Source organism: Bos grunniens, chromosome 9 (genome assembly GCF_055505025.1).
Source record: "Bos grunniens cultivar Pamir isolate PY7600 chromosome 9, Bosgru_T2T1.0, whole genome shotgun sequence".
NCBI lineage: Eukaryota > Metazoa > Chordata > Mammalia > Artiodactyla > Bovidae > Bos > Bos grunniens.
Genome location: NC_141173.1, coordinates 64,902,551 through 64,920,294, shown reverse-complemented (window position 1 = coordinate 64,920,294; position 17,744 = coordinate 64,902,551). Strand labels below are relative to the sequence as shown.

Genomic DNA, 17,744 nt, shown 5'->3' with positions numbered 1-17,744 from the left:
AAAGTATGTCTTCTTTACAGACACACAGTTAACTACACAGAAAAATGAAAAGGGGGAATGGAATAAATCTGCTAAAATTTATTAACTCCAAATAAGACAGCAAATCAGATCTCTACACTAAAAATAATCATTTTCAAAGTGATACAATACTTTCAAAGTTATTAGCCCAACTGATTTGCCCCAAGAAGATTATGAATCATCTCTTTAAAAAACAGCAATAACAAGTGACATAGATCTAAGAAAATTTGGAGAAGAAATGTAAAATGAAAGGCTATGAGACCCAATCAGTTTTCACCATTATTAAATTTGTTAGTCTTTATTAAAACAACAAAATCAAAACTTCAGACGCTGAATTACATGATATATACAAGAATATACAAAAGTAAAAGAAAAAACAGTACATATATACTACACTAGCCCAGCAAACATTTCAACTGGTTATTCTATCCCAAATCCAAATGTTTATATCCAGGACGTCACAGATGTAACTTCCTTTTGTACCTAAAGTAAAAATAAATCTATTTAATAGAAGAGAAAAAACAAACACGAATTCATTTGTGAATTGCCTAACAGTTCCAATGTATTAAAATTCTAACCTAAAACATATATATATGTGTGTGTGTGTTAAAACCCACAAGAAATTAGCTGGCATATGACACAGATAATATTTACATTTTAGAAAGGAGAAAAAAGCACGTGATAGACCTCATAAAGTCTCAAACAGAGAGCTGGAATTTCCAGGTACTGATTCCTATGTAACTTGAACACAAAATGTCTGTTAATTGCCACCCTGTTTTAATACACACTGAATACTGCTATAACTTGAAAACTTGTATTCAATAGGTAAATAGTCCAAATCTAGTTCCCTCTATAAAACTAACATCTCACTGCTGTATCACAACCCTGAATTAGTTATTTCATCTGACCAAAGGGATTAGTCAAAAAAAAAATAAAAAAGGTAAAAAAGCAATGCTCAAAACTGAAAATCTATAGGATTCAAGGTAATAATAGTATCACCATCCTCCAACTCCCATTCACTTTGTGTTCTTGGCTTCACATAAGCGCCAACTGCTTTAAAAATGCTCACACAGCATTCAGTGTGCACATGACAGCCTGCAGAGCTTGGCCCATCCTAGAGACAGCATGTGCACTCACACCTGCCTCTGGTGAGGCTCTACAGGGTGTAACACCCCATCTGACTGGAATCAGGAAGAGGGGGAGCCAAGGCAGGGGCTATTCAGTTCGTACATCCCCAAATCCATTCTATGTTTAAGTGTGTTGAATGAAGAAAATACAAAGAGCTATTTGTTAAGGTTGTTCATTTTCAAAATGATCACAAGGATTTCCTTAATTATTATGTTCCTAAAAAAATGTCAGTACACCATTAAAAACATAAATAAAGTGCTGCTGCTTTTCAGTTACCTTATTGAGCTCTGGAAACAGTTCTTGTATCACAATGTCCAATAAAACGTAAGTCAGCTAAAATGCAAAAAAAAAGATTTTAAGGAATTAGACCAAAAAAGAAAAAAAAACACAAAAGCAGTTTCAACAAGATCCATAATGTTCTATTTTTAGGATGAGTTTTAGATAGATATGTTTTCACATGTTTACATTTTATTACTATGCCTCGTAATTGATTTTATGTTAAATATTTTGTATATAACAACAATTTTAAAGAAACAAGCGTGATACAAAATTTTAACTGTGTTAAGCTCTCAACAGAATATGTGAGACTAAAGGCAAAGGAGAAAAGGAAAGATATACCCATTTGAATGCAGAGTTCCAAAGAACAGCAAGGAGAGATAAGAAAGCCTTCCTCGGTGATCAATGCAAAGAAATAGAGGAAAACAACAGAATGGGAAAGACTAGAGATCTCTTCAAAAAAATTAGAGATACCAAGGGAACATTTCATGCAAAGATGGGCTCAATGAAGGACAGAAATGGTAGGGATCTAACAGAAGCAGAAGATATTAAGAAGATGTGGCAAGAATACACAGAAGAACTACAAAAATGATCTTCATGATCCAGGTAATCACGATGGTGTAATCACTCACCTAGAGCCAGACATTCTGGAATGTGAAGTCAAGTGGGCCTTAGGAAGCATAACTACGAACAAAGCTAGTGGAGGGGATGGAAGCTAGTGGAGCTATTTCAAATCCTAAAAGATGATGCTGTGAAAGTGCTGCACTCAGTATGCCAGCAAATGTGGAAAACTCAGCAGTGGCCACAGGACTGGAAAAGGTCAGTTTTCATTCCAATCCCAAAGAAAGTCAATGCCAAAGAATGCTCAAATTACTGCACAATTGCACTCATCTCACACACTAGCAAAGTAATGCTCAAAATTCTCCAAGCCAGGCTTCAACAGTATGTGAACCATGAACTTCCAGATGTTCAAGCTGGATTTAGAAAAGGCAGAGGAACCAGAGATCAAATTGCCAACATCCGTTGGATCACTGAAAAAGCAAGAGAGTTCCAGAAAAATATCTATTTCTGCTTTATTGACTATGCTAAAGCCTATGACTGTGTGGATCACAACAAAGTGTGGAAAATTCTTAAAGAGATGGGAATACCTGACCACCTGACCCACCTCTTAAGAAACCTGTATGCAGGTAAAGAATCAACAGTTAGAACTGGACATGAAACAACAGACTGGTTCCAAATAGGGAAAGGATTATGTCAAGGCTATACAGTGTCACTCTGCTTATTTAACTTCTATGCAGAGTACATCATGTGAAATGCTGGGCTGGAATCAAGATTGCCGGGAGAAATATCAATAACCTCAGATATGCACATGACACCACCCTTATGGCAGAAAGTGAAGAGGAACTAAAGAGCCCCGTGATGAAAGTAAAAGAGGAGAGTGAAAAAGTTAGCTTAAAACTCAACATTCAGAAAACTAAGATCATGGCATCCAGTCCCATCACTTCATAGCAAATAGATGGGGAGACAGTGGAAACAGTGACAGACTTTACTTTTGGGGGCTCCAAAATCACTGCAGATGGTGACTGCAGCCATGAAATTAAAAGATGCTTGCTCCTTGGAAGGAAAGTTATGACCAACCTAAACAGCATATTAAAAAGCAGAGACATTACTTTGCCAACAAAGGTCCGTCTTGTCAAGGCTATGGTTTTTCCAATGGTCATGTATGGATGTGAGAGTTGGACTATAAAGAAAGCTAAGTGCCAAAGAATTGATGCTTTTGAACTGTGGTGTTGGAGAAGACTCTTGAGAGTCCCTTGGACTGCAAGGAGATCCAACTAGTCCACGCTAAAGGAAATTAGTCCTAAATATTCATTGGAAGGACTGATGCTGAAGCTGAAACTCCAATACTTTGGCCACCTGATGCGAAGAACTGACTCACTGGAAAAGACCCTGATGCTGGGAAAGATTGAAGGTGGGAGAAGGAGGGGATAGCGGAGGATGAGATGGTTGGATGGCATCACCGTCTAAATGGACATGAGTTTTAGTAGCCTCCGGTAATTGGTGACGGACAGGGAGGCCTGGTGTGCTGCAGTCCATGGGGTCACAAGGAGTTGGACACAACTGAGTGACTGAACTGAACTGATAAGCAGTAAAATGTTAATTGCAGTTAAAGACACTTTTATTCCATCCGCATGTTTGAATTACATTGCCTTCATTTAGCAAAGTATCACTTCACAGTTAATATACCAGACACGCTACAGTGTCATTCACTAAACCAAGCTGACACGAGTCAGTCTGCTTTAATGAATTTTACCTGCTTGTTGAGAACTGGCTGCTGTAAACCATCAAAAAGAAGTCTGATGCTTTCATACTTGGCTTCTTCACCAATACACTTGACTATCAAATCTAAACAAGAAAGCCACATGTGAAACAATTTTATATTATAAAGTGACTCATCATTTACTGGATCATAAGGCAAAATCTCTACCCTTTCCCCCAGGTATTATGTAAAAACTTGTAAGTCAGCATTTCCTAAATCAGTGCTTCAGTCAGAAGCTCTTGGAAAAAAGGGCTCTGTGGTCAAGTTGAGAAATGCAGTATCATGAGTCCTGAATTTAAAGATTCACAACACACAAATGTTAGGAATGTTACTGTAAAGAAATCTGCTTATACTATTAGGAATGTTACCGTAAAGAAATCTGCTTATACTATTAAAGGATAAAAGACAGTTGGGAAACAATACATATTTTATTATCCCATTCAAGTAAAATAAAATAAAACACTAGGTACATATACTTGTGCATATATATACAGAGATACAAAGAAACTGTCTGTCAGGATTAACACCAGTTGGAGCATACTGCTACTTCTGCACAGGGGGGACAGGATCACTTCTACTTTTCACTCTTCATGTTTTCATGTTTGAATATGTTAATGTTTTTTAAAATTTAACTAATTTAATTTTATGGTGAACAGAGACTCTCTTCAGTGAATATGACCAATTTCTTTCTGTACTTTTTGCAAAATTACTAGTAACTATCTTACAGAACAATCTTTTGCGAAACTGTTTAAACACAAGTTTGCTCCCAAAAGTTCTAATTCATGTTTGACTACACAGCTGTCACATACCACTCCTGGTACCACAGTCAGTCCTTATTAAAATCTGTGCTGAATGGTTTCCTCCAAGCAGGAAAAGAAACTTATTCTTAAGTAAACAAGGTGCTCAAATATTTGTCCTTTCCCCTCCAATCATAATGAAACACTTAATGTTGTTCAAGGAAAATCTTCATTTTATGTTTGCTTTTACAGGGTAAATCTAACCCTGAGAGGCAAAATTCAATTTATAGGAAGTTCAGTAGATCCTTGATATTTTTCAAGAGAGATGGGCCATAATGCATCTTTGTGAATCCCCTAATTCACCAATACTACACAGAATTTCCCAATTAATATGCATGAAGCATCATGGACAAAAACAGACGATCCTTTCAGATTCTTCAAGAATCACTAAGGAGGAAATGAGTAGAGGAGAGCAGAAAGGCATGCTATGCTTCCTCACTAGCTAAATCACCCCTTTCCAAACGGAAGTCTTGAAGCAGATGTGACTCAAATTCATGGCTGGGCAAAATTACAATTATTATATTCACTGGCTTTCCATGTTTATAAATATTAAAACTAAGACAGTTAAGACCATGAATGCTATATTACAATATAGAAGGTCACTATATTACATTACAAAAGAAGGAAGAAATGACTTCATTATATACCTACAGAAGATTCATTCAAAAATAGCTGTGATTCACGTTTACATTCAGACTGGGGACAGAAATTGTCTTCAAAATTAAACAGGACCATTCCGAGACTCATTTTTCAATGATGAGAATTCTCTAAGACATCTTCAATTTTTACTCTATATTTCCTTGCTGGGCATTACCCACTCACACCTGACTCCCAGATCTCATCTTACGTCATCGCTTCTCCAATTCTAAAACCTGGATATTTAATTGATTACGAGACAATGCCTCCTGAATAATGTATAGTTAGGCTTGTCACATTCAAACCTAAATTAAGTATCATCTGCTTTGACCCCTTGATGTTTTTTCCTTATATTCGCATCTCAGTAAGAGGTTACTAACCATTCACTCAAGCCTACCTCCTTTATGAGAGGGATTCACCCTCCTCCTTTGAGATACTGCATAACCTAAATAAGCCTCTATTATCACAGGTACATCTTGTCTGTGTGTCTATCTTTCCTGCCAGATTGAGCTGCTGCTGCTGCTGCTACGCCGCTTCAGTCATATCCAACTCTGTGCGACCTCACAGACGGCAGCCCACCAGGCTCCGCCGTCCCTGGGATTCTCCAGGCAAGAACACTGGGGTGGGTTGCCACTGAGCTACCCAAGTACAATTTTTATATCTCCTGCACTGTGCTAAGTGCCTGGCACATGGAAGGTGTTCATTAAGCTCTGGATGAATAAATGAATTCTGACCTCTAACTCACACACACTAATGTAGCTCTCCTCGTGGTGAAGTGAACAGCAGGACTCCAGCTGTTCCACAGACATACCACTACCATGAGTTTGATTCTAAGTTACTGTAAGAATCCAACTATTGTGTGAGTAGAAACAGCCTTATCTAAAAGTTCTTAGTGCTAACATAAAAACCAAATTCCATTTAATGAATGAGTTAATTTTAACTGGTTCTTATAACTACTTCTAAAATAAAAACTCACAGTAAAAATTGCCTCAATAATTACTATACATTGTGACCACCAGAGTACTAATCTATATTAAACTACTTTTTAAATATTATACCTGGAATGTAGTTCATCATTCCTTCAAAAGTCTGCTTTGCTCGTTTTTGCTTATCTTGAAGAGAGCGAGGTTCAGTGTTTTCACAAAATACAGCATCTAAAAAGAGACAAAAAAATATTTGCTGGGTTCAAGAGAGAGGGGACATGTGTATACATATAGCTGATTCATGTTGATATATGGCAGAAACCAACACAACATTGTAAAGCAATTATCCTCCAATTAAAAATAAAAAATTAGGGCTTCCCTGGTAGCTCAGTAGTAAAGAAGCCACCTGCCAATGTAGGGGACAGTTCAGTCCCTGGTTTGGGAAGATCCCATATGCTAAGGGACAACTAAACCTGAGAGTCACAACTACTGAGCCTGTGCTCTAGAGCCTGTGCTCCGCAACAAGAGAAACCACTGCAATGAGAAGCTAGCTCACCACCGCTAGGAAGTAGCCCACACTCGCTGCAACTAGAGAGAGCCCGAGTGCAGCAACGAAGACCCAGAGCAGCCCTAAGTGCTCAGTTGTGTTCGACTCTTTGCGACCCCATGGATTGTGTAGTTGACCCCACTGGAGTGGGTAGCCGTTTCCACTTATTAAGCAGCCATAAATAAATGAATAAAATAAATCTTAAAAAAAGAATCTATAAAAAATTAAAAATTTTTTAAAAAAAGAAACATTTGCAGGAATTTTCACCTATTATATACAAAGTATTTCCTCATGGTAGCAATACTAATAAAAGCAAAGAAAGGCCAGGCTTCTCACTCTTTGAGATCTAATTAAACTTAAATAAAAATTGAGTATTCAAACATGAAACAAACACATGAGGAAATACAAACCTCTGAGAAGTGTTATAAGTGAAACCAGACGGTGCTCCTGAAAGAGCTGCTCTAGTTTACAATGAAGATAGTAATCAGTATACATTTCCAGGGTGTTTTTGAAGAGGATTCGAGTTCCCATTAAGAGATGATGAAGCCAGTCAGGAACTTGGAAAACCACCTGTCCTGAGAAGGATCACACAGAACATTTCATTAAGGTAAATAGATACCTGAACATTTTCCAATACAAAAAATATAAATGGTCAGTACTTTATTTTTAAACACTAATAACTTTAATATGTTCAAGACTAATTATAGTCTATATATTGAATTCTTAATTTAAAAAGTGCCTTCAATTAAAAAAATATATAATGGAGCAATACACAAGAGCATTAATTCGCATCACAGAAGAAATATAACACGGGTTTTAACAGTAACCACAGATATCTTACCTACATACATCAGGTAATCATAGACTCCTTCTACAGTCATCATTTCCATAAAATAATTCTGATTTTGCCTTCTTTCTGTATTCTCAGCACGGTTTGCATTATTCTTATACAGATCATTAAAAAGCTAAAGTAAAAGTTGAAATAATAAAAAAAGTTTATTACACAGGCTAATAATAATTACTAAGGATAAAGTAATTACAGAGCAAGGCATTTAAACTTTGTCCAATCAAAGCAGAATATTAAAGGAAAGAAACCATAATACCGGAGTGGTTAGATTTGCCCCCTAAATGCCACATTTATACCCAAAATTCAATTAAAAAATACAATATTTTGGGGGGCCAAAATATTAAATAAAAATCTACCTTCATTTTAGATGCAACAGATAATTCATCATCCATACAAAGAATCCCTTCAATTTTTTATATCAAAAGAAGTAAATGAACATAAAAAGATGCATAAAACCATTAGCACCAGGACTTCCCTGGTGGTCCAGTGGTTAAGAATCTGCCTGTCAATCCCTGGGTTGGGTTGGATCCCTCATCTGGAAAGATTCCACATGCTACCAGGTAATTAAGCCCGTGCACCACAACTGCTGAGTCCAGGCTCTAGAGCCCATGAGCTGCACTACTGAGCATGCGTGCCACAATGGCGTGCAGTGCTCTAGACGCTGGGGCGCGCTAGAGCCCACGTTCTGCAACGAGAGAGAAGGCACAGCAACGAGAACCCCAAGCACCACATCTAGAGAGAGCAGCCTCCACTCTCCACAGCTAGAGAAAGCCCACGCAGCAATGAAGGCCCAGTACAACCGAAAATAAATAAAAAAAAAAAAAAAAAAAAAACCATTAGGAATAGCTGATTTTAATCCCAACGTGATTTAAAGGTTATAAATCACTGTTTAATTAAGGGATGCTTACAGATGAACGTTAAGATTTAAGCTAAGTTTATTTGGACAAAATAATCAAAGACCTAATGTATATGAAAAAAATATGAAGAATTACTCATAGCAAAATAATAAAATGCAACTAAATCTTAGCCCTACCTACTCTACCAAAAGTATGCCAAAAGATCTATCATTAATAATAATCAAAGAGCAGATACTAAGGAACTAAAAAAAACTGTCAGAAAAGGTAAACAAAACGATAAAATGGACAGTTTTTGGTATGATGGGTCAAAAAAGCAAAAAGGAAAGGGAAGGAAAAGAAGACAATGCCAGGAATAAAAGGGGACACAACCACAGATGTCAGAGGAAAATGAAAAGAGGATATTATTGACAACATAAGGCCAAAATTTTTCAAACATAGCTAAGATGGAGAATTTATTAACAAGTACAACCTATCAAAATCTGACTCATGAAATAATACATCTGAAGAATATTATAATCATTAAGGAAATTATATTGGTTAAAAAAAAAAAAACTTCCACAAACAAAACTTGAGGCCTTGGCACCCCACTCCAGTACTCTTGCCTGGAGAGTCCCATGGATGGGAAGGCTGCAGTCCATGGGGTCACATAGAGTCGGACATGACTGAGCGACTTCACTTTCACTTTTCACTTTTCATGCATTGGAGAAGGAAATGGCAACCCACTTAAGTGTTCTTGCCTGGAGAATTCCAGGGACGGCGGAGCCTGGTGGGCTGCCGTCTATGGGGTCACACAGAGTCGGACACGACTGAAGCACCTCAGCAGCAGCAGCAGCAGCAGCAGATGACTATTAACAAGTTATCACTATTTAAATAACTAACACTCTACCAGCAAATAAAGAAAAATTAACATAACTTTAATACCAAAACCTGATGAGGATACAATAAGAAAGAAAAACTATAGGCTAAGTGTACCCACAAACATGGAGGTAACTTTCCTAAACTTCATAAAGGATATCTACGAAAAGAACTACACTGTATTATTTAATGGTGAAACACTGCAATCACTCCCTTCCTTTGTATAGCAGGTCCTAGTCATGAATGAACATAACTGCCATCATTTGAATACATAAATCTAAAAGAATTAACAGATATATCTCTAAAATTAACACAAGTCTAGCAAGACTTGTGAACTGAAAATCAATACACAACAATCAACTGTACTCCTGTTTATTAGCAATAAACATTTAAAGTGAAAAAAATTAAAGATACCCTTTACAGTAATAAACCAAAGAAGTTCTCTTGAGGAAGAGGGTGCTATTCTTTGAGCTCACAGAATCCCCCATACTGGGTACTACTCTGGCACTAAACTGAGCTTCTTGCAGACAGGAAATTTATCTGTTTTTCCTTTTTTCTTTGGCCATGCCACACAACTGTGGGATCCTAGTTCCCCCGCATTAAAACCATGGCTGTCTAATTAGACAGCAAGTGGAAATTTGCTGTCTGATGCAGGGAGCTCAAATCAGGTGCTTTGTGATAACCTAGAGAGGTGAGATGGGAAGGAAGGTGGAAGGGAGGTTCAGGATGAGGGGGAACATATGTATACCTATGGCTGATTCATGTTGATATTTGGTAGAAACCAACACAATCCTCCAATTAAAAACTGAAAAAACAAACCAAAAAAAAAACACGGTCTTAAGCACTGGACTGCCAGGGAAGTCCTCAGAATTTATTTTTATATTCCCAGTGCCTAGCACCCAATAGCAGGCACATAATAATGTGCATGTTTAATGAAAGGATGAAATATTTTATGTCATTAAAATTATATAATACCATAAATACATTACAGAAATTAATTCCCTAATTCCTGGAAGTTGGTGATTTACAACCTAAGAAAACCACTTTAAAATTTCCCCAAAAGAGAAACGGTAGGAGCTGACAAATACAGATTCTTAAGAAACATTTACCCATTAAAGCAAAGAACCAAGCAATAACCTACAATACCCTCCTTATCCTTTACAATTGATTTCCATACAAAGGCATACAGTCCCCTCCACTTCACTAACAAAGAATTCTCTATGGAAAAGTTGTAAGTAGGACAATTTCAAACTTAATGGCTCTCTGCGACTATGCATAGTACCTTCTTATTATTCTCTGAGGTAGGGCTGAGAATGGTCAGTTCTGGTTTACTCGGTTTAGGCTTTGGAGATTCACAAGAATTAATGAAATTCATGATGAAAGGTTCCAAATGTTGACCTTTCTGTGGAAACCATGGTATAAAAATAAAAAAATCAAGATTATGATTTTCAGTATCACATAGCCAATTAAAATTTACTAATATTTAAATATGCTTATAACTATCATTTTATAGAATGCCCATATTTACCTCTTTCATTAGTTTTCCAGGAACAGATTTTATAATTTTCCCTGCAATTAAAAATATTAATTTTAAGAAGGTAAAATATATCTCATAACTGCTTATATGAATACTTCACTAGGTAATTTTAAATACCAAAAGCCAAGTAAAAAACACTTCACAAAAATTTATAATAAACACAGTATTCTTAATTGTTTTCAGATACAGCACTTGGGATACTTCAAAATAATTCAGTGGGGTGGGAGGCAGGGGAAGGTGAGATGGTAACAGACAGCAAGGCCAGGGATCTCCAAACACAGGAAACAGGCTGCAAGTGTTTGACATTTTTTATCTCTCTAAAGCAGCAGAAGAAAACAAACAAATCTTAGATTTTTTTTACCCCTTCTCTATACACATTTAAAAAGAGGTTTCTTTTAAAATTCTGTGCTGCCATGATGATACATGGTTCCACCTAAACTTAACTCTTCTCAAACTTTGAGCTAACCAATGTGGTTTTTCTTAAGGAAATGTTTGTCTTAAGCTATGTTAATAAACTATGTATTTACCCTAGACTCTGTCTTCAAGTGGGTTCCCCTAAGACTCAGAACCCACTTGACAAACCAGTATGCTTTACTCATGCAAATGTTCTCTTAAGCTATGTTAATGAGACCGTACTGGCTTGGAACCGGGCCTTTCTTCAAGACTCATGTCAATCATTTTACAGCTCAGGACAACTCACCTTGTGCCAGTGTTATCTCAAAATGCATGTTGTGGGTAAGGGGTCTGGTGCCATTCTCTGAGTTTTGAGACATTTCCTTTCTCTAATTAGCAAATTGCTAGTAGCTTATATCATCTGGCTAAAGACTAGCAGGGGGCACTCCTTCTGTCCCCCTCTGATGTCTATGTCAGAATCTTTATCTCTTTTATACTTAATTACACGAAAGCTCTCATCACTGGCCCCAAATTGAATTCCTCTCTTCCGGAGGCCAAGAATCCCAGTGTCTTTCATGGCTCAGTGATAACCTTTCATCTCGAGGGCTCGTCCAGGATTCTTCAAGACAAGGTAAGGACGCTTGGAGCTCTGGTTCTTTGTTCCCCTAGCAAACTCGTTTTCTGCTGAACTTTACTGACTCTATGGTGTGCTTGTGTGAATGAATGACATGCCCTGCATGAAGCAAATGAGGAGCCCTGTTTCGAGGTTCTGTTTCTGCTGTTTCGAGGTGCCTCGTAATGACTGAAGGCAGCCCCAAGAAGGGGAGCCTTGTCGGGGGTTTATACTGACCTGCCAATGCCAAGAGACATCCAACCTCCCTGCAAGGGGAGCAGCCAGAGATGGACGAAGGATGTGGACCGAACTCTCTTTTCTCAAACTTTCCAGTCTCTTTGACTATTTCATAACTTCTTGGGAATTAGAACTGCTCACTCACCTAGAGCCAGACATCCTGGAATGGGAAGTCAAGTGGGCCCAAGAAAGCATCACTACGAACAAAGCTAGTGGAGGTGATGAAATTCCAGTTGAGCTATTTCAAATCCTAAAAGATGATGCTGTGAAAGTGCTGCACTCAATATGCCAGCAAATTTGGAAAACTCAGCAGTGGCCACAGGAGTAGAAAAGGTCAGTTTTCTTTCCAATCCCAAAGAAAGGCAATGCCAAAGAATGCTCAAACTACCGCGCAACTGCACTCCCACGCTAGTAAAGTAATGCTCAAAATTCTCCAAGCCAGGCTTCAGCAGTATGTGAACCGTGAACTTCCAGATGTTCAAGCTGGATTTAGAAAAGGCAGAGGAACCAGAGATCAAATTGCCAACATCCGGTGGATCATCGAAAAAGCAAAAGAGTTCCAGATAAAACATCTATTTCTGCTTTATTGACTATGCCAAAGCCTTTGACTGTGTGGATCACAATAAACTGTGGAAAATTCTGAAAGAGATGGGAATACCAGACCACCTGACCTGCCTCTTGAGAAACCTATATGCAGGTCAGGAAGCAACAGTTAGAAGTGGACATGGAACAACAGACTGGTTCCAAACAGGAAAAGGAGTACGTCAAGGCTGTATATTGTCACCCTGCTTATTTAACTTATATGCAGAGTACATCATGAGAAATGCTGGGCTGGAAGAAGCACAAGCTGGAATCAAGATTGCCGGGAGAAATATCAATAACCTCAGATATGCAGATGACACCACCCTTATGGCAGAAAGTGAAGAGGAACTAAAGAGCCTCTTGATGAGAAAGAGGAGAGTGAAAAAGTTGGCTTAAAGCTCAACGTTCAGAAAACTAAGATCATGGCATCTGGTCCGATCACTTCATGGGAAATAGATGGGGAAACAGTGGAAACAGTGTCAGACTTTATTTTTCGGGGCTCCACAATCACTGCAGATGGTGACTGCAGCCATGAAATTAAAAGACGCTTACTCCTTGGAGAAGGAAATGGCAACCGACTCCAGTATTCTTGCCCAGAGAAACCCATGGACGGAGGAGCCTGGTGGGCTATAGTCCATGGGGTCGCAAAGACTCGGACACGACTGAGTGACTTCACTTACTCCTTCGAAGGAAAGTTATGACCAACTTAGACAGCATATTGAAAAGCAGAGACATCACTTTGCCAACAAAGGTCCATCTAGTCAAGGCTATGGTTTTTCCTGTGGTCACGTATGGATGTGAGAGTTGGACTGTGAAGAAAGCTGAGTGCTGAAGAATTAATGCTTTCGAACTGTGGTGTTGGAGAAGACTCTTGAGAGTCCCTTGCACTGCAAGGCGATCCAACCAGTCCATTCTAAAGGAGATCAGTCCTGGGTGTTCTTTGGAAGGAATGATGCTAAAGCTGAAACTCCAGTACTTTGGCCACCTCATGCAAAGAGCTGACTCACTGAAAAAGACCCTGATGCTGGGAGGGATTGGGGGCAGGAGAAGGGGACGACAGAAGATAAGATGGCTGGATGGCATCACTGAGTCAATGGACTTGAGTTTGAGTGAACTCCGGGAGCTGGTGATGGACAGGGAGGCCTGGCGTGCTTCGATTCATGGAGTTGCAAAGAGTCGGACACGACTGAGTGACTAAACTGAACTGAACTGAACCTAATCTAACAGATCACAGACTTTCAAGGGACTTGTGATCTATGTGTACGGTTACTTAGGTCCCAAACTTAGATTGGTAGTCAGGGAGCACCTAGTGTCACTAGGAGTTGAAAGTTTGGAAGCTAGATGGAGCTCTCGTTCCAAGAGCATCTCTCAGGTTAAAGGTTACTGAGAGAGGAACCACAGTGGGCTTCTTCCTTTGGTAACGCTAGCTCTTAGTGGACCAGAGGAGGCTCTCCAGTGGCTTTTGTCCCAACTCCTTAGATACTGTTTCTGTGGAATCTGTGGGAATGAACTGAAAGGACTGGCTCTAATAACTCGAGGACAAAAATCACTTTTTCCTCACTGGCCAGACCTTCACCATCTCTTTTGCTATCGCTTATACTTGGTGCAGTGACGGTAGGAAGGAACACCTAGGTTTTATGTTTGTACTGGTCTTACTGTGGTCAGGAATATACTCAGGATCGTGCACAGGCACTCAAGAGACAAATGTTTTCCTCAGTGGTCTTAACTTGGGAGGCTTTCAGAAGGTTACTCTGATTGCACCCCAGGTGGCATCAGAGGCAAGCAACGTTTTAATGGTGAGGAACTGGACACTAGTCTGGGATGCCATCAGGTCTACTCTGGTGCACCTCCACCCTGCCTCAGTGGGAGAACCGGGAAGGACAACTACGGCACCCGCGTTAGTAAGGGACAGACTAAATATGACCAGGGAAGGAAAGCTTCAGTGTAAAGTCTGTCTACACCCCCATCTAGAGCAGGGAGGGATGCCTCCAGTAGAAAGATGGCACCAGTCACTTTTTTCCTCTCTTACAGATGGGAGCTAACAATTCCAGCCTCACTTCTTTGAAGTGTGCCCTGAAAAACTGGGATAGATTTGATCCCGAGAGCTTAAAGAAGACATGCCTGATCTTCCAATGTGAAACTGCATGGCCACAGTATCTACTGGAGGATGGTGAATGGTGGTAGGTTGGAGGGTCTCTTAATTATGATACTGTTTTACAATTAGACTGGTTCTGAAGGAGGAAACAGACAGAACAGGCTCCACCTCAAAAGCAGGACTCCACCTTGGGCCGGACTGTGGATTTTGAGCTATATGCCCAGTATCTATGGAAACAACATACCAACTGGAAAACCAGACCCCGCCCCCGAGATGGAAGAGCCCCAGGGCTCATACCTAGACTCTCCACCGCCTAAAAGAATATCCTAATTATATGTGTAACCAAATAGAATCATAAATTCTATTATGCTTACTGGGGTATGACCACAGGCCTACTGATAATTGTCCACTGTTAACTACCTAGGCTTAAGGCATACGAATCACGGGTTTAAGGCATATGAATCACGGGTTAAATTTGACTGGATCTTTCTTTTCCTTTGTTCAGACTAGTTTCAGAGAATTTGGAGAGGTGGGTTTGAGCACATACACTTAGGGTATATAAGGTTTTCATAAAAACTGGTTGGGGTCCTTGGCTAAGTGGAGACTCTGCCTTGGATAATAACACTCCACTTCACTATCTGCATTGTCCTTCTGAGTGAGTTTGTTTCCCGGAACGTGTGGCTACAACAGTTCTGTAGAAAACAAGGGAAATGGGTAGAAGTAGCACATGTGTTACCGTTTTTCTCTCTGCAAGACATGCCAGACTTATGTCCTAAGGGTATAAATTTGGATATGAAACCTTCACCTCCCTCCTGTCCTCCTACTTTGCCCCCGTTCCTGGGGCGCCAAACTGACCAAATTGAAAGTCAGGGAACCCCTGCCCAGAAGGGTTGCCTTGGTCTTGGCAGAAGCTGAAACTGAAATTCAAGTTGCCTCGGTCTCAGTAAAAACCCAAACTGAGATTCAAACTGCCCAAGTAGAGATCCAAACAACCCAAGTCTCAGTACAAACTTAGACTACTCTGGTTTCAACAGAAACTCAGACAATCGAAGTAAGAGAAGCGCAGACAGCAAAAACTAAGGGTGAAATACAGGATGAGATGGAGGACACGAAAAAAAGAGATTAAAAAAAAAAACAAACCAGGTTCCTCCAATCTATCCCTGGGATCATTTGCACAGAGAGGCCGAGGAACAGCCACATAAGCTGTTGCCTCTTCATGAAGCACCCACGAGGTGCTTCATGATAATAATCAGGCTATAAGAGTTAATAAGCCCTTATCAAGAAATACAAAGAATCACGGAGGATCTGGGAGATTATTTAGAGGACCCAGAAATTTATATTAGAGCTTTTAAGGCTGTTACTCTGCTTTATGACCTTACTTGGAAGGACGTGATGTATATTCTGGGACAAACACTAACTCCCAACTCAAAACTTTGAGTTTTGGGGAAAGCGGTTGTCTATGGAGATGAATGGCTTTATAATGAATCAGTAGGGAAGAGGGAGCATGAGATAACCGAGCTCCCCACTAGGAATCAGGCGGTCCTAACTATAGAACCAGGTTAGGACTATAACATGGCTAAAGGAAGATGGGATCAGAGTTATTTGTCAGATGTATTCTTGAAGGACTCAGGCAAGCATCTGCTAAGACTTTAAACTATCCCAAACTGGCAAACACAGAACAGGAAGAGAAGGAAGCTCCTGGTAAATTCCTAGATAGATTAAGGGAAGCCCTTCACAGATTCACTGAGATTGATCCCAAAAGTGAAGAAGGAAGAATCTATTTTAAAAGATAGATTTCTCACTCAGTTGGCTCCAGACACCCACTGTAAGCTATTAAATTAGGTGTATAGACCAAATCAGTCTTTAGATAATCTGTTGCAACTGCCTCAGACAGTCTATTATGGCAAGGAATATGAGGAAAACAAAGGCAGAGAAAGACAAAGGAACTGGTGGAAGCCCTTTTAATGGCTGTCCGAACCCTAACCTTATTCTTAAACAGCCTGAGAAAAATGCCCAGAGGGGCCCAGGTGAAAAGGGATAGGCTTGCTATTACTGTGGAAAGGAGGGGCAACTCAAGCAGGATTGCCCTCAGGCATCTAAGCTTCCCCTGGCTCCATGTCTGGTCTACAAGGGACCACAATGGAGAAGAGACTGCCCTTAGAAGCACAGGTTTCAGGGGTCGGACTCTCAAGACAATCAGGACTGAAGGTGCCCGGGGGTCCCCACACAAGCTCCTGCCCTAATTGTACCTGAGGAACTCTGGATATTAATAACTGTGGGGGGCGGGGGGGGGGCGGCAATCTGTCAATTTCCTTTTGGACACTGGGGCAACTTACTGAAGCCCTGGCCCACTTTCTCCCCAGTCTGCTTCCATAACAGGACTGTCTGGATGAGCCTAATGTTATTATCTCAGTCGGCCTCTAAGTTGCAACTGGAACTCTGTGCTATTTTCACATGAGTTTCTGGCTGTGCCACAGTCTCCCTCACCCCTTTCGGGGAGTGATATACTGAGCAAGGTCCATGCCTCTGTTTTCATGAATATGCAGCCCTCCCTTTCTCTCCCATTAATTAAACAAAATGTAAATCCTAGAGTATGGGCTGATGGAAAATCTGTGGGTTGAGCACAAATCGCTATTCCAGCAGTTGTCAAGCTCAAAGACCCGCATTTATTTCCACATAAAAAGCAGTATCCACTGAAACCTGAGGTTAAGGAAGGGTTAAAACCCATCAATGAGAATTTAAAGGAGCAGGGGCTATCAATTCCCTGTAACAGTCCATGAAACACTCCTACTTTGGGTATAAAGAAATTAAATGATAAATGAGACTAGTTCAAGATTTACAAATAATACGTGAGGCTGTAGTTCCTTTACACCCCATGGTGCCTAATCCTTATATTCTATTGTCTGAAATTCCTGAACAAGCCAAATATTTTTCAGTCACTGATTTGAAGTTTGCTTTCTGAGTTAAACCTATATTAAATCATCCTCTACCTATGTCCCAGATATTCACGACCCAGATAATCATGATGATGTAATCACTTACCTAGAGCCAGACATTCTGGAATGTGAAGGCAAGTGGGCCTT

At 39.8% G+C, this 17,744-nt stretch overlaps 1 protein-coding gene across 19 annotated transcripts in view; it reads right to left on the bottom strand.

Moving 5' to 3' along the window:
* Nucleotides 1–284: 284 nt before the first annotated feature.
* Nucleotides 285–17,744, bottom strand: part of SNX14 (sorting nexin 14) — an 84,230-nt gene continuing 66,770 nt past the window's right edge. For 15 of the 19 annotated variants that reach the window (XM_086317841.1, XM_086317832.1, XM_086317836.1 and 12 more), the window contains 8 exons: nt 10,733–10,773; nt 10,487–10,606; nt 7,487–7,610; nt 7,056–7,220; nt 6,234–6,329; nt 3,737–3,828; nt 1,423–1,479; nt 285–501 (listed from right to left, as the gene is read on the bottom strand). In XM_086317841.1, coding sequence (XP_086173967.1) covers nt 463–501; nt 1,423–1,479; nt 3,737–3,828; nt 6,234–6,329; nt 7,056–7,220; nt 7,487–7,610; nt 10,487–10,606; nt 10,733–10,773 — 734 coding nt within the window. In that variant the 3' untranslated portion in view covers nt 285–462. The remainder of the gene's footprint in view (nt 502–1,422; nt 1,480–3,736; nt 3,829–6,233; nt 6,330–7,055; nt 7,221–7,486; nt 7,611–10,486; nt 10,607–10,732; nt 10,774–17,744) is intronic. The other 4 variants (XR_015133174.1, XR_015133177.1, XR_015133176.1 and 1 more) reach the window with 1 other exon arrangement.